This window comes from Patiria miniata, unplaced genomic scaffold (assembly GCF_015706575.1).
Source record: "Patiria miniata isolate m_02_andy unplaced genomic scaffold, ASM1570657v1 HiC_scaffold_5, whole genome shotgun sequence".
NCBI classification, from domain to species: domain Eukaryota; kingdom Metazoa; phylum Echinodermata; class Asteroidea; order Valvatida; family Asterinidae; genus Patiria; species Patiria miniata.
Genome location: NW_024037072.1, coordinates 18,016,455 through 18,042,098, shown reverse-complemented (window position 1 = coordinate 18,042,098; position 25,644 = coordinate 18,016,455). Strand labels below are relative to the sequence as shown.

General features: G+C 40.6%; 1 protein-coding gene and 1 non-coding gene across 2 annotated transcripts; both read right to left on the bottom strand.

Moving 5' to 3' along the window:
- Positions 1-95: 95 nt before the first annotated feature.
- Positions 96-24,618, bottom strand: LOC119741641. Its single transcript, XM_038217476.1, has 19 exons — positions 24,306-24,618; positions 16,564-16,706; positions 15,977-16,069; positions 15,665-15,859; positions 14,315-14,458; positions 13,731-13,823; positions 13,419-13,613; positions 12,070-12,213; positions 11,486-11,578; positions 11,174-11,368; positions 9,699-9,842; positions 9,117-9,209; positions 8,805-8,999; positions 7,452-7,595; positions 6,864-6,956; positions 6,552-6,746; positions 4,104-4,247; positions 2,981-3,073; positions 96-2,401 (listed from the first exon to the last, which is right to left on the bottom strand). Exons 2-19 carry the CDS (start codon positions 16,679-16,681, stop codon positions 2,067-2,069), a joined length of 2,706 nt encoding a protein of 901 aa, XP_038073404.1. The 5' UTR covers positions 16,682-16,706; positions 24,306-24,618; the 3' UTR covers positions 96-2,066.
- Positions 3,608-3,680, bottom strand: Trnar-acg. Its single transcript has one exon. It is a non-coding gene; the product is annotated as a tRNA-Arg (tRNA).
- Positions 24,619-25,644: the final 1,026 nt, after the last annotated feature.

Sequence of the window (25,644 nt, the reverse complement as noted above, 5' to 3'; positions counted from 1 at the left end):
GTCATGTTTTTTTGGGAATATAGCAGCTGCTCCGTCGATATTTTTACCATGATAGCTGTGTGAAAAAAAAGATCAAACAAACAGACGAAAAAGCCTTTCTTTGCAGAACGGTGCAAGCCGAGTCTTTTTCAAAGCATTTAATTCTAAGCATCTTTATATTGATACAGAGCTATTGATTCTGGTTACATCAAGTTTATTTATATTCAATGTTTTATTTTTCCTTACAGTTGAGTTTATCACGTGCTTCTTTGTTGAGAAAAGATCCTACGGGAGACTAAATTTCAGAAATTAATTAGATAAATCCGGCTATATAATATGGAGAAAATTATGTAATCCATTCACATTTTAGCTAGTTAGGCTACAGTCAAGCGAAAAGCCAAATATAAATCTGTAATATAGCTACATGTAGCTGCCTCCATTATACACTGTAAGCTTTCTTCACTAAAGTAAATGCGTTCTTCAGTTAAGTTCACTTCTTCCTCTGTTCCAGTTGAAGAAGTCTAAACATCTTTGTTTATTTTTGAAAATCATTTAAATTATTTTTTTTCGAAACAAAATTGTCACATTAAAGATAATTACTTCATTCAAGGCGAAGAACAATGTTGGTATATCTAACATATTTACTGTAAGTAATAAGCACAGTGGTCTTCATCAGGAGCGGCAATTTCTTGTTAACATAGAATTGGATTGGGAACAGGGACAGGCAACTTGGGAAATTCGAAAAGCAATAGACTGTATCCACGAGTCGGCCATATTCAATTGCAAGCGAGGTAAACTCTTCATTTTTGGAACTTGCGGGTGGAACTTAAAGTAATAAAATAACAGTTCATTACAAATTAAAAACAGTCCTCTCTGATGAATAATTTAAAATTTGCGAGTAAACATACCTTAATGTTTTAAGCCACACTGTCATTAAAAAAAATTAAAGTGAGCCCTGGAATGCGCATTTACTTTATTTCTCGGAATAAACAGTAAAAACCAAAACATACAAATTAAAGGACAACAACAGAAAACAAAAATACCTAACAGCTCCCAAAGGATCGCCCAAAAGAGACAAAGTCTCTGTCGAGGGACTCTCCTGACCAAAGGGATCACAGAAAAAAATGAATCAAGTCCAGCATCATCCCACTCAACAGTTTATAAAATAGATTCAGGGAACACGATCAAAAATGGCTTCCTTGTTGATAAGGTATTACGGTTTCGGCGACAAAGTATGAGTCAATGGTCGTAACGCGCTTGCGTCAGTAACGGAAAGTTCTCAGACTTAACCTCCCTTTAGGATTCCAACCCGCAACCTGCCGCATTTGGACCACCGGATTACCATAGCCACGCTATCTGCCGTGGAATATATACTATTAAGAAGTTATTTTAAGTCATCATGTGACATAAAATGATTGATTAATTCTCGTAATTTGTTTCACACATGCGTATTACGGTCACTGGCTTTACTAGCCTGCATATACAATATTTGCAGCTGGCTCTATAGGGGGCGCAGTTCAAAATGTTGGCCATGCATTTTCCCCATGCATTTACTATACGCGTTTGTTTACCCTCAGTATAGGCCTACTGTTAAGTAGCAGCAAGCCATATCTTATAGAGCTATAACACAATTATAACAACAGTGCAAATTTGTGTAGGCCTGCATTTTTGTTAAAATCTATAGGCACTGGGATAATTTTTTTTGTTTGGGGGGGGGGGGGGACATCGCCTTTGACTCCCGTTCATTCACGATCATAACCATACTCAGATTTAGCCTAAACCTGCATGGATAAACTTATGACAATTGAAAGAACTCAAAAAAAAAAAATGGTCGGCGCAGGATAATTGCTTTCAGTACTCTGACTTTTGGCATAATTATAAAGAAACAAGGCCGCAACTTGGCAATCAAACACTACTCATTATGCGAGAACAAGTTCACACATACTAGCCTGTAAGGCGTATGGCACACTAATTAAAATTAAGTATGACATAATTTTCCAAGCCTTTTAAAAGTGTCAAAATAATTCATCTGGGATAACAATGAAATAATTCACTAAGATATTTATTTTGTCAGTCCGATTCATTCCTTATTTCTCTTCATCGCGACCAGACGAGTAGGACTCCAGCACAATAGTCAAGGGAAAGTTCTCCGCAGAGAGCTCCCCGCCCATCATCAGCGGTCCAGTCAGCGTCTCAGTCACATCGCCAAGGTAAAGCAGACCCTCTGGAGTACGGGCATAGAGGGCTTGGTGCAGGGGGATCTTGAAGCAGCCCAGCTTCACTTTAGCCACGGTAACACCGAAGAATTTGGCCTCCAGGCGGCCGCAGCCGCTGACGGCTTCTGGAGTCACGGCCAAGTCGTAGAGGGCGATGCACAACTTGCCGCCGGCCAGAGAAACGCAGATTGGGGGTGGGTCTTTTACTGCATGATAGAAGAATATGCCAGCCAAACAAATTAGCATTTGGCATAATGGTTATAAAGTTCAAGTCCAATTTTAAGACATTTCTATTGGCGAGGCGACTTTCCTGAGTTACATGCTGTAGGCGAATCCTCAATGAGCATCCGAGCCGATTCTCAGTGTCACACTGTACAACTATATATACACAATGGGACTTTTCATCTTTAATCCGCACCACGAGCCCTGGTTTCAATACTAATTTGAAATCCATCAATATCGTTCGCTAATTCGCAAAAACAAAATGACATCCACTTCCCCTCCTCCTGCATCTCGGCAAAAATGTTTCATAAATCTTTAACTGGTCAAATTCGTGCTACCATCGGTGCAGTAGTTGTCAGCAAATTCTGTGTTACGAGAACATTGCAAGTATTGTTTTTGCAAGTAGTGGCTAATGATAATTATTTCTTAAAATAAATCACCATTATGTTGCTGTATTATATACATAGTGTGAATGATTTGTGTAGCGCTGTTTGCAGTGAACAAGATGAATAATGTGATCCCGCTCTTACTTTAAGAGCGTGCTGCTTAACGTTTCTACTTACGTGACAGAGTCTTCCTGAAGATGACTTTCCCATCGATGGTAAGGGTCAGAGACACGCCGACAGCGGTGGACAAGAACTGGACTTGGATGCAAACTGCAGGGCACAAAAGAAGAGGGAGCAGGCAAAGCACAAAATAATCGTTGGTGTAACTTCACAGTGGAAATTGCCCTGCCCCAATCCTGAAATCGTGTGCTTATCCGGGTTTAAGTGGTTAGCGAAATGGTCTGTTACCTCTTTTTGAAAGAGCCCTTATCCTTTACACATGAGCCTCATATACGTTGCCTTTGCGAACCCTTTTACGCTAGAAGTTCAATATGTTACGGTTTGATACAATGCAAATTTATGAGGAAGAAAATCCATATGCATTTCGAAGGACATAGTTATGTATAGCCCCAACAGTCCTGAATCCTCCAATTTCAATATAGTTTTGCACATCCCCTGGGAAGTTAGGGAATAAACAATTAAAAAGCAAGGCTGGTCCTGTAAAACAAAGAATATTTCGCATCGTCGCTATGTAGACTAACTTGATCTAACACTGTCTCTTTTTGTCAGTTCGACCGTGCAAAATGGAACATAGACCCTACCGACCGGTAGCCCAACCCATCGTAACATGGATTTAACCAAAAACGACCCTGCCAGGACTCGAACCTGGAATCCCCTGATCCGTAGTCAGATGCCTTATCCATTTGGCCACAGGGCCAGTTACGGTTGTAGATTAGTAAATAAACTTCCATGGACCCCAATGATAAATACTCCCACTTCAGAAATTCGGGGAAAATACTCACAACTCTCCAATGTGTTCGAGACACACATCAAATTAAAGCTTTTTTATCATCTTTCATTGGTAGAATAAGAAGCAATGGCAACCATTTTTAAATGTTTTTAAAATTACTTGTTATTCTACCAACATTTCTTCAAAGGAGAAATCTGAGATGGCCCTATAGCCAAATATCTTTCTTGAGACATACTCAAGAAAGTATGTATGCAGGTATCTCAGAGTGTTCTTTGTTGTACAAACGGTTTAACTTTCAAGTTCGCTTCCGAAGAACACCCATGAGGTATCTTCTAAGGACTGTAAAGACTCTGGCAGAGCTAAAACTCTAGCCCAGAATGTTTAAATCACCTGTGTCATCGATCTTGAGTTCCTTAATTTTGATGTGTTGACAGCATTCGCATTGATCCTGAGAACAGGCGCAGGGGCCATTCACACCTCCGCTAGGTGCCAGGTCCAACCATTCAGATATGCCTTGGGATTCCAGTAGAGACTCTAATAACATGAATAAGAAAAAATGATATATGTATTACACATAGGCGTCATTTTGCCACCGTCATCTGTCCCCCCCCCCCCCCCCTCCAAAAAAAAAAATCTCCAGAAAGCTTTGGCCGATCACGGATCCTGGACTTATTTGGTGACTTTTCCCTCACTTTTATCGGGGTCATTAAAAATATAGCATGCATTTATATTGTGAATCAAAACCATGTTTTCCCTCAAGTATCCACTTTAGACTAAAATTCATGATAACGTGACCAACTATACAATACATGCTGGTAATCCAATATGGCTGCCGTTCGCGTGAAGAGAAGCTTTTAATTTTCACTTCTACAGCACAAATGTCTTTGTTTTCCGATACTTTTTTTTTTACAGTTCTTGAATTTAAAACACTACCCATAAGTACTTCATGAGTGCCAATTTGATTGCAAACAAAAAATCAATCAAATTTTGGGACAAAATTGCGAACAAAGATGAAAAGGGGCGCCATGGGGGGCACTTGCCCCCCTTCCAACCTCCCCCCCCAAAAAAAAGTGCCCCCTATATGTGTCCCCCAGAAAAAAAAACCCCGAAATTTGCTGCTTGCCAAGGAAGTGGTTTTTTTTAATTTACTCAACTTCAATCCCCTTAATTCCCTTAACCCATCAACGGCTTTATGAAATGTGAACAAATTGGTAAGGAAAAAATACATCCGCCTCTAGCGTCAAAAGATGTCCCCCCCCCCCCCTTGGGTACTGACCCAAAAATGTTTGTATCAAATTTGAAAGCATTTTGAATGCAAAAATTGTAGAATAATGCCCAAAATCCTGTTTGGGGAAAACTAGGGTCCAGCGCCCTTTTAATGTTGTGGACACCGCAGCGCAACCAAATTATGTCATCATATAAGTTCATGGCCACGCAACATTCTTGCTAAATTTTAGGAAAATCAGCCGCCGCATTTGGAAATTAGGATTGGGCACAATCCCCCGCCCCCCCCCGGTCCTGAGAAGACCCAAGACGTCCTGAGAAGACCCTCTGTACTGATGCATTAAACTCTCAATTCTCAGCTAAGGGCAGCAACATTTCACCACACACAATTCCCCCAAACAAGTCACTCGATGTCTTGTGAATGGTCCACAATTCATTCCGTCAAAAATACATAGTCTCACGTGATCTTTCCCTTTCAGAATACATCTTACAGAGTTGTAAGAAGAACAGTACTTTTGCTCTCACCCTTGAAAGAAGAGAATGTGCATTTTTTTTCCCGGTGGAGCACTAGAGGTATTTCCATAATAGCTGGAGGTTTTAATCAGGTGACAATCAGGTGACTATAAAGTCATCTGGCAAAAATATCAAGCTAAGGCCCCAAAAAACAAGTCTCCGGTTTCTGGTATGGAGCTTGCCCAAAAAGTGGTGCGGCGACGCGGCTTTTTTTTTTTTTTACCTCGGACATTTTTGCTTCAAATGTCGGCTGATGACTGCAAATGGTGCCCGACTAAACTTAGTGCAAATATTTGGGAGTCCAGAGAGCCACATAAAGCTTATTCTCGATCATAACCCCATCTAAAAACACGTTAAAATTGTGCAGCAGGATTCCAGTCAAACCAGTGAGTTTGGCGGTTTTGAGACATCATCTTTCACTGAAAAAAAAACTTTTTCATTTTGCCGACGCGCATGGCTACGGCAACGCGCGCGCAAACCAGAAACCGGAGACTTTTTTTTTTTTGGCTTAACGTACTCGCAGCTGATGTAGAATCTTGTGCAACCAAAGTATACAGTTTTGTTTATCGAAAGAGACAAAAGACGAAATACGATCCTCTCGTGGTGTGAAAACAAGGGAAATACGATTACGGTTTTAGTTTCATGTAATCGACCGATCCTCAATTTTAACAAAAGAGAAAGTTGCCTGCCAAACTGTTGTGAAATAAAACAGATGTGAAACATGTGCATGCCTTTGACTCGCATAGGGTACTCGAATCAATTGATTTTTTTTTGTTTAATTTACTTCGATATTTTATTTGTCTTTATTTAGCTGCATTTGACGAGCTATACTGATAGTATCTTCCTGTAAAATGAAAATAAGATATTGACAGATCTTTGTATGAAAAACTGTTGTCATATTTATTATTCAGGTGACTGAAAGTTTGCATACTAGTGCCAATTATGCCCGGTGTCAAGACAATGTGTTTTTTAGCCCATTTTGGACAACTCGTACACCTGTTAATCAATCGGTCTCTCCTTATTAAACGAAGACGTTTTCCACAGCAGAAGGTTACAAGAAATTTACACTTATGAAATTCAAAATCCCGAGTCTGTTCTAACCTTGATTGGTCTTTTTGAAGGGCATCTTGAAGCAGCCCAAGTCGACCGTGGCCACTGTCTTGTCCAGGATCTTGCCTTCCAGCCGGGCGCATGCGTCGAATTCTTCAGGTGATACCGACAACTTGTACAACTCGCCGCAGATCTCCGCGCCAAACTTCCCATGGAATTTCACGCAGACCGGATCGGGATTTTTAACTGTGACATAGATGAATAAATATCATCTTTCTTACAGTATCTGACAACACGACAGCCTTTTACAACATAATTTTCAAGTGTTGAATCCGTTGCTTCATTAATTTAAAGTACTCTTACCTGACACAGTTTTCTCGAAGAGGACTTTCCCGCCGAAGGAGAGGGACAACTTGGCGCCGATTTGCTCAGAGAGGAAAGTCACATTGGCACAAGCTGCAGTACATAAATCAAGGGGGGGGTTCATTATTTATTTATTTATTTAGAAATAAAAACACTGCATTCAATGGTAAATTCAATGAAGCAAATTAGTTTGCACTCGAGTGATTTCAATCAAACCGAACAATTTTCCTTCTAAAACGTCTGGTCCATACAGTTTTAGTTGGTGAAAGAGTGAATATTTGCTTTTCTGTAAAAAGAAGTAACTAATACCAGTACCAGATTTTTTTTGTTTTTACGAAGGCAGGTTTGACCTTTTTATCCTCAGATCACGTAGAACAACATTGATAACAAAATTGTTGAAGTCCGACTTTCTCCGTATGTTCAAAATTCTTTTAAATGACCCCATGTGCACGAACATCAATTCATCAGGCTGAAGTACAAATCATGTCTTTTTAATTCACAGTTTTCTCATTTTGGGAGATTTAGGGAAAACAAACGATTCCATCAGACCTTAAAATATCTGTTGCGAAATACCAGAGGGTGGCGTACCGTTTGTGTCAATTCCTAGCTCGGGAATCTTGACTGGTTGACAGCATCCGCACTCCTTGCCTTGACACGAGCATGGAGGAGCACCCACCAACGACCGGCCTTCTGACAGGTGCGACCATGCTACTTCTTTGCTTTTGACTTGGTCTGCAAAGACAATGGATAAAAGAGATACCTAAATTATACAATACTAATAATAATGAATTAAAATTGTATTTTTGCGCGGTCTTCATCAAAATGATAAATCGCGCATAATGTACCACAGAAATTAACATAAAAAAGCAAGAACTAAAACAAATAAATTCCAATGTTTAAAAGAGGTTAAGAAGTAAGTACATCTCAAATGTCTATCAGGACAATCAAACTAAAAATTCACTGATATACATAAGCAACAAAATTAGTTAAAAGCCAGTTTAAAAAGATAGGGCCTATAAAGTCTTAACTTTACGCTTAAAAATCTCAATGGACTGAGAAGGTAGGAAACTGATTGAACGCTTCTGGGGCTGCTGATGAAAAGGGTCTACCCGCCCCAGCGTTTGTAACATTCTGCACTTAGGAATTCTACACACTTTTTCGTTGGAAATTATAATATCCAGCTGCCGTGGTGTATATTACACCGGGGAGTTTAGAGGGTCATATTTGTACACTACGCGCAACTGACTATTTTCGTTATACTTTCTTCCATGGTTTACAAGTGACCTGCCATAGCATAATGAGGAAAAAAAACACCTGTGACTTTTCAAGTAATACTTCTTGTCCAAGCGCAAATCATTGGCTTTCCAATGACACCGAATCTATTTCTGCAGCTTAATTTATTCCAAAGATACACAACAGGAACGTCAACAGTGTCCCACCAAACTTCGCCCACCTGATTTCGAGAAATACGACTTCGAAAAAAGATACGCATTGCGCCGCCAAAGGCATTGAACATGTTCTTCAGTCTGTCCACTTTAGGGGTTATTTTTCCCCACAAAAAAAATACATAGTGTAAATATTGTTTACCTTGGCTACTCAAAAATACAAAAAACCCAAGATTCCTTTGTCAAGATTTTCGTAGTAGCCTATATCCGACTTTAGGCGTTACTCAAAACGAGGTTTTGGGGGACATTCCTCATTTGGCCACAGTAGGTCATTTAAATCCATCACAACTGATGAGTTTTCTTTAGATTTGAGATTTTAATATTGTTTCACATCAGTCACATCTTCTTTTGAACGAGGTATGGTCCTTTGATGGCTCTTAAAATGTTACAAGTGAAATCATTCTTAATTCATTATTAAACAAAGACGTTTTTTCACAGCAGGAGATTACAAGAAATTTACATTGATGACATTCAAAAATCCCGAGTCTGTTCTAACCTTGATTGGTCTTTTTGAAGGGCATCTTGAAGCAGCCCAAGTCGACCGTGGCCACTGTCTTGTCCAGGATCTTGCCTTCCAGTCGGGCGCATGCGTCGAATTCTTCCGTTGATACCGACAACTTGTACAACTCGCCACAGATCTCCGCGCCAAACTTCCCATGGAATTTCACGCAGACCGGGTCGGGATTTTTAACTGTGACATAGATAAATAAAAATCATCTCTCTTACAGTATCTGGCAACACGACAGCCTTTGACAACATACTTTTCAAGTGTTGAATCCGTTGCTTCATTAATTTAAAGTACTCTTACCTGACACAGTTTTCTCGAAGAGGACTTTCCCGCCGAAGGAGAGGGACAACTTGGCGCCGATTTGCTCAGAGAGGAAAGTCACATTGGCACAAGCTGCAGTACATAAATTAGGGGGGATCATTATTTATTTATTTAGAAATAAAAAGACTGCATTCAATGTTAAATTCAATGAAGCAAATTAGTTTGCACTCGAGTGATTTCAATCAAACCGAACCATTTTCCTTCTAAAACGTCTGGTCCTTACAGTTTTAGTTGGTGAAAGAGTTAAATATTTGCTTTTCTGTAAAAAGAAGTAACTAATACCAGTACCAGATTTATTTAGTTTTTACGAAGGCAGGTTTGACCTTTTTATCCTCAGATCACGTAGAACAACATTGATAACAAAATTGTTGAAGTCCGACTTTCTCCGTATGTTCAAAATTCTTTTAAATGACCCCATGTGCACGAACATCAATTCACCAGGCTGAAGTACAAATCATGTCCTCTTAATTCACGGTTTTCTCATTTTGGGAGATATATGGAAAACAAACGATTCCATCAGACCTTAAAATATCTGTTGCGAAATACCAGAGGGTGGCGTACCGTTTGTGTCAATTCCTAGCTCGGGAATCTTGACTGGTTGACAGCATCCGCACTCCTTGCCTTGACACGAGCATGGAGGAGCACCCACCAACGACCGGCCTTCTGACAGGTGCGACCATGCTACTTCTTTGCTTTTGACTTGGTCTGCAAAGACAATGGATAAAAGAGATACCTAAATTATACAATACTAATAATAATGAATTAAAATTGTATTTTTGCGCGGTCTTCATCAAAATGATAAATCGCGCATAATGTACCACAGAAATTAACATAAAAAAGCAAGAACTAAAACAAATAAATTCCAATGTTTAAAAGAGGTTAAGAAGTAAGTACATCTCAAATGTCTATCAGGACAATCAAACTAAAAATTCACTGATATACATAAGCAACAAAATTATTTGAAAGCCAGTTTCAAAAGATAGGGCCTATAAAGTCTTAACTTTACGCTTAAAAATCTCAATGGACTGAGAAGGTAGGAAACTGATTGAACGCTTCTGGGGCTGCTGATGAAAAGGGTCTACCCGCCCCAGCGTTTGTAAGGCCGTGTCCGAAACGGGCTTCCAGAGCTACGGCTACGTCTATTGTCAGCGCGTCTCCGCGTATTTCTAATGGAGCGAAGACCTAGACCCAGCTCTAGACAACAGATTCGGATGCAGCCAAACATTCTGCACTTAGGAATTCTACACACTATTTCGTTGGAAAATATAATATCCAGCTGCCGTGGTGTATATTACACCGGGGAGTTTAGAGGGTCATATTTGTACACTACGCGCAACTGACTATTTTCGTTATACTTTCTTCCATGGTTTACAAGTGACCTGCCATAGCATAATGAGGAAAAAAAACACCTGTGACTTTTCAAGTAATACTTCTTGTCCAAGCGCAAATCATTGGCTTTCCAATGACACCGAATCTATTTCTGCAGCTTGATTTATTCCAAAGATACACAACAGGAACGTCAACAGTGTCCCACCAAACTTCGCCCACCTGATTTCGAGAAATACGACTTTGAAAAAAGATACGCATTGCGCCGCCAAAGGCATTGAACAAGTTCTTCAGTCTGTCCACTTTCGGGGTTATTTTTCCCCACAAAAAAAATACATAGTGTAAATATTGTTTACCTTGGCTACTCAAAAATACAAAAAACTCAAGATTCCTTTGTCAGGATTTTCGTAGTAGCCTATATCCGACTTTAGGCGTTACTCAAAACAAGGTTTTGGGGGACATTCCTCATTTGGCCACAGTAGGTCATTTAAATCCATCACAACTGATGAGTTTTCTTTAGATTTGAGATTTTAATATTGTTTCACATCAGTCACATCTTCTTTTGAACGAGGTATGGTCCTTTGATGGCTCTTAAAATGTTACAAGTGAAATCATTCTTAATTCATTATTAAACAAAGACGTTTTTTCACAGCAGGAGATTACAAGAAATTTACATTGATGACATTCAAAAATCCCGAGTCTGTTCTAACCTTGATTGGTCTTTTTGAAGGGCATCTTGAAGCAGCCCAAGTCGACCGTGGCCACTGTCTTGTCCAGGATCTTGCCTTCCAGTCGGGCGCATGCGTCGAATTCTTCCGTTGATACCGACAACTTGTACAACTCGCCGCAGATCTCCGCGCCAAACTTCCCATGGAATTTCACGCAGACCGGATCGGGATTTTTAACTGTGACATAGATAAATAAAAATCTTCTCTCTTACAGTATCTGGCAACACGACAGCCTTTGACAACATAATTTTCAAGTGTTGAATCCGTTGCTTCATTAATTTAAAGTACTCTTACCTGACACAGTTTTCTCGAAGAGGACTTTCCCGCCGAAGGAGAGGGACAACTTGGCGCCGATTTGCTCAGAGAGGAAAGTCACATTGGCACAAGCTGCAGTACGTAAATTAGGGGGGATCATTATTTATTTATTTAGAAATAAAAAGACTGTATTCAATGTTAAATTCAATCGGCAGCAAATTAGTTTGCACTCGAGTGATTTCAATCAAACCGAACAATTTTCCTTCTAAAACGTCTGGTCATTACAGTTTTAGTTGGTGAAAGAGTTAAATATTTGCTTTTCTGTAAAAAGAAGTAACTAATACCAGTACCAGATTTATTTAGTTTTTACGAAGGCAGGTTTGACCTTTTTATCCTCAGATAACGTAGAACAACATTGATAACAAAATTGTTGAAGTCCGATTTTCTCCGTATGTTCAAAATTCTTTTAAATGACCCCATGTGCACGAACATCAATTCATCAGGCTGAAGTACAAATCATGTCTTTTTAATTCACGGTTTTCTCATTTGGGGAGATATAGGGAAAACAAAAGATTCCATCAGACCTTAAAATATCTGTTGCGAAATACCAGAGGGTGGCGTACCGTTTGTGTCGATTCCTAGCTTGGGAATCTTGACTGGTTGACAGCATCCGCACTCCTTGCCTTGACACGAGCATGGAGGAGCACCCACCAACGACCGGCCTTCTGACAGGTGCGACCATGCTACTTCTTTGCCTTTGACTTGGTCTGCAAAGACAATGGATAAAAGAGATACCTAAATTATACAATACTAATAATAATGAATTAAAATTGTATTTTTGCGCGGTCTTCATCAAAATGATAAATCGCGCATAATTACCACAGAAATTAACATAAAAAAGCAAGAACTAAAACAAATAAATTCCAATGTTTAAAAGAGGTTAAGAAGTAAGTACATCTCAAATGTCTATCAGGACAATCAAACTAAAAAATCACTGATATACATAAGCAACAAAATAGTTAAAAGCCAGTTTCAAAAGATAAGGCCTATAAAGTCTTAACTTTACGCTTAAAAATCTCAATGGACTGAGAAGGTAGGAAACTGATTGAACGCTTCTGGGGCTGCTGATGAAAAGGGTCTACCCGCCCCAGCGTTTGTAACATTCTTCACTTAGGAATTCTACACACTTTTTCGTTGGAAATTATAATATCCAGCTGCCGTGGTGTATATTACACCGGGGAGTTTAGAGGGTCATATTTGTACACTACGCGCAACTGACTATTTTCGTTATACTTTCTTCCATGGTTTACAAGTGACCTGCCATAGCATAATGAGGAAAAAAACCACCTGTGACTTTTCAAGTAATACTTCTTGTCCAAGCGCAAATCATTGGCTTTCCAATGACACCGAATCTATTTCTGCAGCTTGATTTATCCAAAGATACACAACAGGAACGTCAACAGTGTCCCACCAAACTTCGCCCACCTGATTTCGAGAAATACGACTTTGAAAAAAGATACGCATTGCGCCGCCAAAGGCATTGAACAAGTTCTTCAGTCTGTCCACTTTAGGGGTTATTTTTCCCCACAAAAAAATACATAGTGTGAATATTGTTTACCTTGGCTACTCAAAAATACAAAAAACTCAAGATTCCTTTGTCAGGATTTTCGTAGTAGCCTATATCCGACTTTAGGCGTTACTCAAAACGAGGTTTTGGGGGACATTCCTCATTTGGCCACAGTAGGTCATTTAAATCCATCACAACTGATGAGTTCTCTTTAGATTTGAGATTTTAATATTGTTTCACATCAGTCACATCTTCTTTTGAACGAGGTATGGTCCTTTGATGGCTCTTAAAATGTTACAAGTGAAAGCATTCTTAATTCATTATTAAACAAAGACGTTTTTTCACAGCAGGAGATTACAAGAAATTTACATTGATGACATTCAAAAATCCCGAGTCTGTTCTAACCTTGATTGGTCTTTTTGAAGGGCATCTTGAAGCAGCCCAAGTCGACCGTGGCCACTGTCTTGTCCAGGATCTTGCCTTCCAGTCGGGCGCATGCGTCGAATTCTTCCGTTGATACCGACAACTTGTACAACTCGCCGCAGATCTCCGCGCCAAACTTCCCATGGAATTTCACGCAGACCGGGTCGGGATTTTTAACTGTGACATAGATGAATAAAAATCATCTCCCTTACAGTATCTGACAACACGACAGCCTTTTACAACATAATTTTCAAGTGTTGAATCCGTTGCTTCATTAATTTAAAGTACTCTTACCTGACACAGTTTTTTCGAAGAGGACTTTCCCGCCGAAGGAGAGGGACAACTTGGCGCCGATTTGCTCAGAGAGGAAAGTCACATTGGCACAAGCTGCAGTACATAAATTAGGGGGGGGATCATTATTTATTTATTTAGAAATAAAAAGACTGCATTCAATGTTAAATTCAATGAAGCAAATTAGTTTGCACTCGAGTGATTTCAATCAAACCGAATAATTTTCCTTCTAAAACGTCTGGTCCTTACAGTTTTAGTTGGTGAAAGAGTTAAATATTTGCTTTTCTGTAAAAAGAAGTAACTAATACCAGTACCAGATTTATTTAGTTTTTACGAAGGCAGGTTTGACCTTTTTATCCTCAGATCACGTAGAACAACATTGATAACAAAATTGTTGAAGTCCGACTTTCTCCGTATGTTCAAAATTCTTCTAAATGACCCCATGTACGCGAACATCATTTCACCAGGCTGAAGTACAAATCATGTCTTTTTAATTCACGGTTTTCTCATTTTGGGAGATTTAGGGAAAACAAACGATTCCATCAGACCTTAAAATATCTGTTGCGAAATACCAGAGGGTGGCGTACCGTTTGTGTCGATTCCTAGCTCGGGAATCTTGACTGGTTGACAGCATCCGCACTCCTTGCCTTGACACGAGCATGGAGGAGCACCCACCAACGACCGGCCTTCTGACAGGTGCGACCATGCTACCTCGTCGCTTTTGACTTGGTCTGCAAAGACAATGGATAAAAGAGATACCTAAATTATACAATACTAATAATAATGAATTAAAATTGTATTTTTGCGCGGTCTTCATCAAAATGATAAATCGCGCATAATGTACCACAGAAATTAACATAAAAAAGCAAGAACTAAAACAAATAAATTCCAATGTTTAAAAGAGGTTAAGAAGTAAGTACATCTCAAATGTCTATCAGGACAATCAAACTAAAAATTCACTGATATACATAAGCAACAAAATTAGTTAAAAGCCAGTTTCAAAAGATAGGGCCTATAAAGTCTTAACTTTACGCTTAAAAATCTCAATGGACTGAGAAGGTAGGAAACTGATTGAACGCTTCTGGGGCTGCTGATGAAAAGGGTCTACCCGCCCCAGCGTTTGTAACATTCTTCACTTAGGAATTCTACACACTTTTTCGTTGGAAATTATAATATCCAGCTGCCGTGGTGTATATTACACCGGGGAGTTTAGAGGGTCATATTTGTACACTACGCGCAACTGACTATTTTCGTTATACTTTCTTCCATGGTTTACAAGTGACCTGCCATAGCATAATGAGGAAAAAAACACCTGTGACTTTTCAAGTAATACTTCTTGTCCAAGCGCAAATCATTGGCTTTCCAATGACACCGAATCTATTTCTGCAGCTTGATTTATTCCAGATACACAACAGGAACGTCAACAGTGTCCCACCAAACTTCGCCCACCTGATTTCGAGAAATACGACTTTGAAAAAAGATACGCATTGCGCCGCCAAAGGCATTGAACAAGTTCTTCAGTCTGTCCACTTTAGGGGTTATTTTTCCCCACAAAAAAAATACATAGTGTAAATATTGTTTACCTTGGCTACTCACAAATACAAAAAACTCAAGATTCCTTTGTCAGGATTTTCGTAGTAGCCTATATCCGACTTTAGGCGTTACTCAAAACGAGGTTTTGGGGGACATTCCTCATTTGGCCACAGTAGGTCATTTAAATCCATCACAACTGATGAGTTTTCTTTAGATTTGAGATTTTAATATTGTTTCACATCAGCCACATCTTCTTTTGAACGAGGTATGGTCCTTTGATGGCTCTTAAAATGTTACAAGTGAAATCATTCTTAATTCATTATTAAACAAAGACGTTTTTTCACAGCAGGAGATTACAAGAAATTTACATTGATGACATTCAAAAATCCCGAGTCTGTTCTAACCTTGATTGGTCTTTTTGAAGGGCATCTTGAAGCAGCCCAAGTCGACCGTGGCCACTGTCTTGTCCAGGATCTTGCCTTCCAGTCGGGCGCATGCGTCGAATTCTTCCGTTGATACCGACAACTTGTACAACTCGCCGCAGATCTCCGCGCCAAACTTCCCATGGAATTTCACGCAGACCGGGTCGGGATTTTTAACTGTGACATAGATAAATAAAAATCATCTCCCTTACAGTATCTGACAACACGACAGCCTTTTACAACATAATTTTCAAGTGTTGAATCCGTTGCTTCATTAATTTAAGGTACTCTTACCTGACACAGTTTTCTCGAAGAGGACTTTCCCGCCGAAGGAGAGGGACAACTTGGCGCCGATTTGCTCAGAGAGGAAAGTCACATTGGCACAAGCTGCAGTACATAAATTAGGGGGGGGGGAATCATTATTTATTTATTTAGAAATAAAAAGACTGCATTCAATGTTAAATTCAATGAAGCAAATTAGTTTGCACTCGAGTGATTTCAATCAAACCGAACAATTTTCCTTCTAAAACGTCTGGTCCTTACAGTTTTAGTTGGTGAAAGAGTTAAATATTTGCTTTTCTGTAAAAAGAAGTAACTAATACCAGTACCAGATTTATTTAGTTTTTACGAAGGCAGGTTTGACCTTTTTATCCTCAGATCACGTAGAACAACATTGATAACAAAATTGTTGAAGTCCGACTTTCTCCGTATGTTCAAAATTCTTCTAAATGACCCCATGTGCACGAACATCAATTCACCAGGCTGAAGTACAAATCATGTCCTCTTAATTCACGGTTTTCTCATTTTGGGAGATATAGGGAAAACAAAAGATTCCATCAGACCTTAAAATATCTGTCGCGAAATACCAATGGGTGTCGTACCGTTTGTGTCGATTCCTAGCTCGGAAATCTTGACTGGTTGACAGCATCCGCACTCCTTGCCTTGCACGAGCATGGAGGAGCACCCACCAACGACCGGCCTTCTGACAGGTGCGACCATGCTACCTCGTCGCTTTTGACTTGGTCTGCAAAGACAATGGATAAAAGAGATACCTAAATTATACAATAATAATACTAATAATAATGCATTACAATTTGTGTTGCGCGGTCTTCATAAAAGATCACATCATGTACCACAGAAATTAACATTAAAATAGCAAGATTTAAAACAACTTAAATCTAATGTTTAAAAGAGGTTAAGAAGTAAATACATCTATCAGGACAATCAAACTAAAAATACACTGATACATAAGCATTGAAATTAGTTGAAAACCTGCTTAAAAAGAGCGTTTTTAACATGCTACACTTAGGATTTTCCAAACACATGTCCAGCTGGTGTGGTGTAGCCTATATCAGCCCGAAGAGCAGAGGGTAATTTTTTTAAACTATTAATTATATTATTTAGTATATTAATTAATCCATACCAACTGATGATGAGTTCTCTTTAGATTTCAGATTTTAACCTTGTTTCACATCAGTCACAACTTCTTTTGCAAGAGGTATGAACCTTTGATGGCTTTAAAAAAGGTTAAAGTGAAATCATTGTTATTTCAACTGTCCAAATTTTGTATAAATTTTTAAAAATGTCTGAAATATGAAACGTCACCATGCCAGATTTCAAGTCAAGAACCATTTTTTATTTGCTGAAATACGACCCAAACAAAAATATTATTTATTACTAGATTTGATTTGTTTTTATTTCCGTAAATCAAAAGTGAACTTCTCTATCAAGGAAATAAAAAAAAGTTTATTTGAAAGTGCTTTGTTAGAAAAGTCACCCATATCTTTTATATTAGTGTTTTACTTTTTTTCTCGGTTGTTTTTCTCGGAGAGTATACAATACAATAACTAGTGATGTCAACCACTGCGCACTTGACCTGTTCGGCACCGTGTGATCAGTGTCTTTGCATGCATGCAGACACAACATTATTGCGAAATTCCGTTACTTCCTTGTAGGAGGTAAGACTGTGCCAATTAATTGAATTCGTAGAAGGAAATCAAAGTTTCAGTGGCCGAGTTGCTCACTGTCTCAATTTCAAGGCCACGGTACTTTATAAGCCAATAATTGAAAGTGCACCGTTTCGGTTCCTATACCAAGGGCGGATCCAGGGGGGGGGGGCCAAAGAAGGCCATGCCCCCCCCAAAAAAAAACGAAACCAATTGTGTTTTTTTTATGTGACGTGGCAATAAAGGCAGGCAATGAGTACGCCACCATCTTTTCCTCAAAAAACATTGGCTAAAGTGGTCAGAAATTGCCTCAGATCGCACCACAGAGCATAGAAAATCCAAAAAAAATCGGGGCCCTTAAGCGGGCCCCGAACCCCACGCAGTAATTTTTTGACCCACTTTTTGGGAGACACAATTTTATTTGGGCCCCCCCCCAATTGTGTTCTGGATCCGCCCTTGTCCTATACTGTGATTACTTGTCAACACTGGGGACGGTGAACCAGCAGCTTGGGAAATGACGGGGTGGTGGTGGGGGATGTAGAGTGAAGAGTGGTGGGGTTAGGAAGAGGGAGGGGCGGGGCTAGACCAAATCTGACTCCCGGGGCACTGTTCGATCTTGTTCTATAAATGCACATGTTCCTTTTACACCCAGTGCTGCATGCATTACCATCAAAGAGCGAACAATAATTCAGAACCTTTGCACAAAACGATTTTGAATAAGTTTGGTGCAGATTTAAAATGTATGCAACCGTGTACTGGGATAACATATGGCGTGTGGGGAGATAGCGCCTTTTGGCGCATTCGGAAAAGGCGGGGACAGACACCCCCCTCCCCCGATCGCCGCCCAGGGTTAAATGTAACATGCGGACTGCATCGAGCTAGTCTGCTTTGCCTTCGGGCTTTGGCTATCGACGTAAAGACGCCTTAATTGCTAGAACCTGTCTGTGTCTATCAGTGGGGGCGGACGGAATAAACCTGCAGTAGACAGCGGCGTAGGCTAAAGATTCAAACGTCGGGGAGGGGTGCATCAGTAAAGGGGGCACTAATGGCATGCAATGAAACGTGTCATCTCAACCGTGCAGTAGGCCCTATATTTGTTTTCAATTCAAAATTTCATAAGGGGAACATGGGGAGGAGGTGGATATCCGCTCGGTTAGGACGTGCCACGCGTGCCCCGAGTGAAAACACGTAATACACGTTAGAAATAACAACACCAAGTACACGATATAAATCCATTTCCTGCTAATTGCAGTTTCGAATCAGGATACAGGAAGCAAGTTTCCATCCCAGGCAGGGACAGCGGAACCGGGGGGGGGGGGGGGGGGGGGGGGGGGGGGGGGGGGCACTTGCCCGCCCCCAGATTTACCCAGGTATTCCTCTTGCGGACATAAATGTGGCCCCTCGAGCATAAATCTGCCCCCTCGAGCTGAAAACAAAACTGGTCCAAAATTGCAGTTAATTTTATTCAGTAACCATTTCCCAAAATGTAATAGAGAGTTCTGATTATGAACGAGCAATATGAAAACCAAGCCCCAAAACCGTAACATAATGCGTAGTTAATGGTCGGTTTTGAAGAGAGCCCTTCCCCCCCCCCCCCCCCGAGGCAAAATGTCCGGTGAAAAAAAACCGTGTCGACATTTCAGCACGGATGTGTCCCCCCCCCCACCCCCCCAAAAAAATGCAAGATACGCTGCTGCACCGACGGAAGATGACTGTCTTTTACTCAGCAAGTGGCCTTTTTTGGTGATCCCCCCCCCCCCCCCCGCAAGTTTGAAAGCCGTTCCGCCGCCGCTGATTCCAGGGGCTCACTATGGAAACGAGGTTGAAAATATAGTAAGCCCTGGGGACGAGGTTGACACTTGAGGTGATTTCTGCTAATGTTACGCAAAAAACACTGCAATTGTTTAACCCATTTTTTTAAACAGTGCAGGCAACATTTAAATGTCATTTGATTATTATTGTTAATAGACAATTAGATATACATTCTATTAAAAAGAACAGTTTCCACCTCATCCATCAGAATAAGAATGTAATTGTACAGTGCAGGCCTATAAACGAACCTTTCCGACAAAGGTCACTGATTTGCAATATCGAAACAAGAAAACTGTTTCCTCGTTTGCTTTTCCGAGAATGAAAGAAGAGGCTTGATATTTATTTACCCAAATAATTCCTGGTTGCAGTTTCCGTCACTGACTGCGTACGTGCAGGCCTTAGCCAGGGTACGTGCAGATGATGTGATTCACTGCAATGGGCCTTATGCACGAGTCAGCCATATTTGAATTGAATGTGAGTCAAAATCTTCATTTTTGGAACTTGCGAAAAGAAATGAAAGCAAGTAAATTACTAATTAATTCAAGTCTACTTCAATGAATAATTTAAAATTTGTAATTTAACCGTTTCGGTTCCTATACCAAGGGCGGATCCAGGGGGGGCCAAAGGGGGCCATGCCCCCCCCCAAAAAAAACGAAACCAATTGTGTTTTTTTTATGTGACGTGAAAATAAAGGCAGGCAATGAGTACGCCACCATCTTTTCCTCAAAAAACATTGGCTAAAGTGGTCAGAAATTGCCTCAGATCGCACCACAGAGCATAGAAAATCCAAAAAAAATTCGGGGCCCTTAAGCGGGCCCCGAACCCCACGCAGTAATTTTTTGACCCACTTTTTGGGAGACACAATTTTTTTTGGCCCCCCCCCCCAATTGTGTTCTGGATCCGCCCTTGTTCTATACTGTGATTACTTGTCAACACTGGGGACGGTGAACCAGCAGCTTGGGAAATGACGGGGTGGTGGTGGGGGATGTAGAGTGAAGAGTGGTGGGGTTAGGAAGAGGGGGGGGGGGCGGGGCTAGACCAAATCTGACTCCCGGGGCACTGTTCGATCTTGTTCTATAAATGCACATGTTCCTTTTACACCCAGTGCTGCATGCATTACCATCAAAGAGCGAACAATAATTCAGAACCTTTGCACACAACGATTTTGAATAAGTTTGGTGCAGATTTAAAATGTATGCAACCGTGTACTGGGATAACATATGGCGTGTGGGGAGATAGCGCCTTTTGGCGCATTCGGAAAAGGCGGGGACAGACACCCCCCTCCCCCGATCGCCGCCCAGGGTTAAATGTAACATGAGGACTGCATCGAGCTAGTCTGCTTTGCCTCCGGGCTTTGGCTATCGACGTAAAGACGCCTTAATTGCTAGAACCTATCTGTGTCTATCAGTGGGGGCGGACGGAATAAACCTGCAGTAGACAGCGGCGTAGGCTAAAGATTCAAACGTCGGGGAGGGGTGCATCAGTAAAGGGGGCACTAATGGCATGCAATGAAACGTGTCATCTCAACCGTGCAGTAGGCCCTATATTTGTTTTCAATTCAAAATGTCATAAGGGGAACATGGGGAGGAGGTGGATATCCGCTCGGTTAGGACGTGCCACGCGTGCCCCGAGTGAAAACACGTAATACACGTTAGAAATAACAACACCAAGTACACGATATAAATCCATTTCCTGCTAATTGCAGTTTCGAATCAGGATACAGGAAGCAAGTTTCCATCCCAGGCAGGGACAGCGGAACCGGGGGGGGGGGGGGGGCGGGGAGGGGGGCACTTGCCCGCCCCCAGATTTACCCAGGTATTCCTCTTGCGGACATAAATGTGGCCCCTCGAGCATAAATCTGCCCCCTCGAGCTGAAAACAAAACTGGTCCAAAATTGCAGTTAATTTTATTCAGTAACCATTTCCCAAAATGTAATAGAGAGTTCTGATTATGAACGAGGAATATGAAAACCAAGCCCCAAAACCGTAACATAATGCGTAGTTAATGGTCGGTTTTGAAGAGAGCCCCTCCCCCCCCCCCCCCGAGGCAAAATGTTCGGTGAAAAAAAACCGTGTCGACATTATTTTCAGCACGGATGTGTCCCCCCCCCCCCCCCCCCACCCCCAAAAAAATGCAAGATACGCTGCTGCACCGACGGAAGATGACTGTCTTTTACTCAGCAAGTGGCCCTTTTTGGTGATCCCCCCCCCCCCGCAAGTTTGAAAGCCGTTCCGCCGCCGCTGATTCCAGGGGCTCACTATGGAAACGAGGTTGAAAATATAGTAAGCCCTGGGGACGAGGTTGACACTTGAGGTGATTTCTGCTAATGTTACGCAAAAAACACTGCAATTGTTTAACCCATTTTTTTAAACAGTGCAGGCAACATTTAAATGTCATTTGATTATTATTGTTAATAGACAATTAGATATACATTCTATTAAAAAGAACAGTTTCCACCTCATCCATCAGAATAAGAATGTAATTGTACAGTGCAGGCCTATAAACGAACCTTTCCGACAAAGGTCACTGATTTGCAATATCGAAACAAGAAAACTGTTTCCTCGTTTGCTTTTCCGAGAATGAAAGAAGAGGCTTGATATTTATTTACCCAAATAATTCCTGGTTGCAATTTCCGTCACTGACTGCGTACGTGCAGGCCTTAGCCAGGGTACGTGCAGATGATGTGATTCACTGCAATGGGCCTTATGCACGAGTCAGCCATATTTGAATTGAATGTGAGTCAAAATCTTCATTTTTGGAACTTGCGAAAAGAAATGAAAGCAAGTAAATTACTAATTAATTCAAGTCTACTTCAATGAATAATTTAAAATTTGTAATTTAACAATCCGTAATGTTTTATGCCAGATTGAAAAAAAATACACATAAAATAAGGCTTCATAAATAGTCTGGCGCCATCCCATTCAAAGTTGACAATTTATGAAATAAATTCAGGGGACTCAACAAAAATGTCCAACTTGTGCATAAGGCCGATTTGGTGCACTTTTACTGGGTGCCAAAAGGCAGTGGTTTTTGAATTTCCACGGTGAATTGATTTGTTTGAATTTTCAGAAATCTATGTGTGATTATTTTTTCTTGGCAGTGATCATGAAGAGGTCCTGCATACACTATTGTAATCTGACGTTCTTAAGTTGCCAAACTGCTTTCAAGATTTTCATTCTTAGACAAAGAAATCTCATAGGCTACATCCAAAAATATCATAGGCTACACCCAACTGGTCCTTTTAGAGTGGATGTTGCGTCGGCCAATTTAATATCGAAATAATTTTCCAAAAATAATTGTTTTCCAAATGATCTTAGAATTGATTTTGTTAATTCCTCCAGAAAGCTATTTTGACGTCGCTATACCGAACAGCGCTATACCGAACATTCGGCTATACCGAACATCATCCTTGGCTCTCAGTTTTAATGTGCAAAACGTACTGAACATCATTGCTGAAAGAAGTCAACAGATGATCATAAAATCTACCGGTTGTATATTAAACGCTATCTGGGCCACTTTTAATTCCCGAACAACAAGCGACCCATAGTTACATCGTGCTTGAATTTTGAAGAGCGATAGATGGCTATTTTTCCCCCAAGGAATATAAGGGAAACCACCCGTTGCTAAAGTTTTGTGACGTCTCCTCGTGCAGCCGGGGGATGTGAGAAATCATGCCATTTCACTAGCTATTGGTCAAAAGTGGGTACCGGCGGTTCAAAATCCCTACACCGAACGATCGTTGAGACGTTCTGTGGATCCCGCGATGTTTGTCATAGCGGCGTTCCACTGAACTAGCTTGTGCTCCCCTCCCCTCTTAGTTAACTTGATTTGATTTGATTTATTTTCTTTCATCATAAATATTTCAAATAAACGTGATGAACGGTGGAGGCTGGAAGAAAGCCGAAGCTTGTACTTGGCCAAGCCCCCGTGAGTAAACAATTGAAATTGAACACGAACACATAATTAAACTTCAATAAACATCTAGGCCAACTACGAAGTATCTACATAAAAATATGTAGCGATAATATTACCAAATAATAACACATGAAGAAGGACCGTTCCGATTCTAGCCGTAATATCTCTTTAGCCGTTATCACTATATACCTAGTTACTGGTCACCTGACCAAAAGTCGTGATCCAGTTGGTTAATGCTGACCGTTTAATGACGGCAGAAATTTATGGGAAAGAAAAAAGACAGTACGAAGAGGTTTATATAATTTGAAACTATGATCGAATCCGCCCCTACTTCACTGGTGAACCGCACATATGACTTGCTAAACCCACGCATGCAGTCCGGAGCACATTATGGTTTTCGAACCCTATACAGGGTTAGAATTAAGGATCTTGGTTTCGTACTTCGTATGTCAGTATTAGGAATCAAATTTTGCACCCCTTTTATACATTTCCATATTGTCTGTATAACAATCTACAGTGGGAAAAAACTCACTTGTAAAATTTGCATGCACTGTATCTTTACCCTAAAAGGGCCGGGTTATTTTGACCATCTCACAGCCCGGGGGGGGCGATTTTTTTCTCCCAAACGACATCCGCATATGGTAGTACACTATGGCGTTTTGATGAAAATAAAAAACGAGGAAAAAAAGGAATTCGAACGTTTTGAAATTCGGATTTTCTTTCCCTTTTAAAAAAAATAGAAGCGCTAACCAGCAAACCAGTGCGCCTAGATTTGTCTATAAATTATTCTAGGACAGACCGCTCTGGTCCTTGTAGTAACCAGGGTGTTTTTTGGGGGGGAGTTGTCTTTCAAGAATGTGTGAAGCTAATATGTAAACTTTGATCTTTCTCTATTATCTCGATAACCATTAACACAGAAACTGACAGAAAAAATGAGGCAACGAACTTACTGGTTTGCGACATGCGCAGAACCGACGAGTCGTAGTCAGGAGGCAAGGCGACTGTGCTATGAAGGATAGCAAGGGCGGTGGCAAGGAACATGGCCACAAAGTGCGTCATTCTCGAAGTTTGGGCGTGAACAACAACACAGCACACGGAACAATCACCGTTGAGAGCTTTCTTTGGAGTCCTCGCTGCTTAATGCCGAGTTATGGGTACGCCTGCCTTTTTATATGAACATGGCAAACTTCCAATTCCGTAAATGGATATTCTTGGGGTTTCCCATGTTTATACGGCTTTACACACATCGCGCCGAATGAGGAAGTAAAACTGACTGGTCATGATCGGATTTCGACATGAGGAACAAAAGTTTATTTCTTCCTTCTAATAAGCATATGCAGTGAAGGCCGGTGTCACATGAAAATCCGACTCCTATGAAAATCTGTCCCCTATTTCCCTATTATTGGTTGATCCCTCGCACTTGACAGGTCACTCTCCCGAAACGATCCTAACAATACCATAGTATCGTACTCACGCGTGCGCAGTACTACCAATGAGTCCACATTTCATGGAGTCGGATATTCACGCTATACCGGAACAAAAAAGCGGCTCGTTTAAATTAATGTACATGTGAGCCATTCGCACGCTTACGCTTGTCAGACTTTAGTACGACGTATAGATATTAATCACATTGGTCAAAACATATCACGGGGCATGGTTTAATGGATCCATGCCATACATAAGTACATGTAATTTAAATATATACATAATTAATTAAAACTAATTTGTCTTCAGAACAGTTGTACTGAACTGACAATACGGAAATACACGAATGTGCATGCATGCACTGGAGCACGTACTGTGGTCACGGCATATCGCATGGCGTTGGGGTTACTGTTTGAAATGTCTCTGGCATTATATTTGGCAATATTTTCTTCCTTGCCAGAGGAAAAACATCTGGTACGTGCTCTTCCTCGTGCATTTTTAGAAAGGTATATGCGGATTTGCGTGCGAATACGTGCGAAACGTGATAGACCGTAAATGTTTTTGTTTGTATTATTTCATTCGCCATCATTGTGGTGGCAGGCCTTAATGGTTCGGAGAGTCACGAAAGCTTATAAAAGGAATCAACATCAGAACAATCTCGTCATTTATGGGATCAAAATGCAATATACCTGTACAAACTTTCAAAATGTATTAACTAATTAAATCAACACAAAATCACAAATCAACACATTTAAATCAGTACACTGTATAAGGAAGCTGACCTAGGAGAACTTTTCTTTCGTTTATTTGACAACGGCATATTTTACCTACAGCCTTAAAGGTAGATCATTTGCCGCTTTCCAA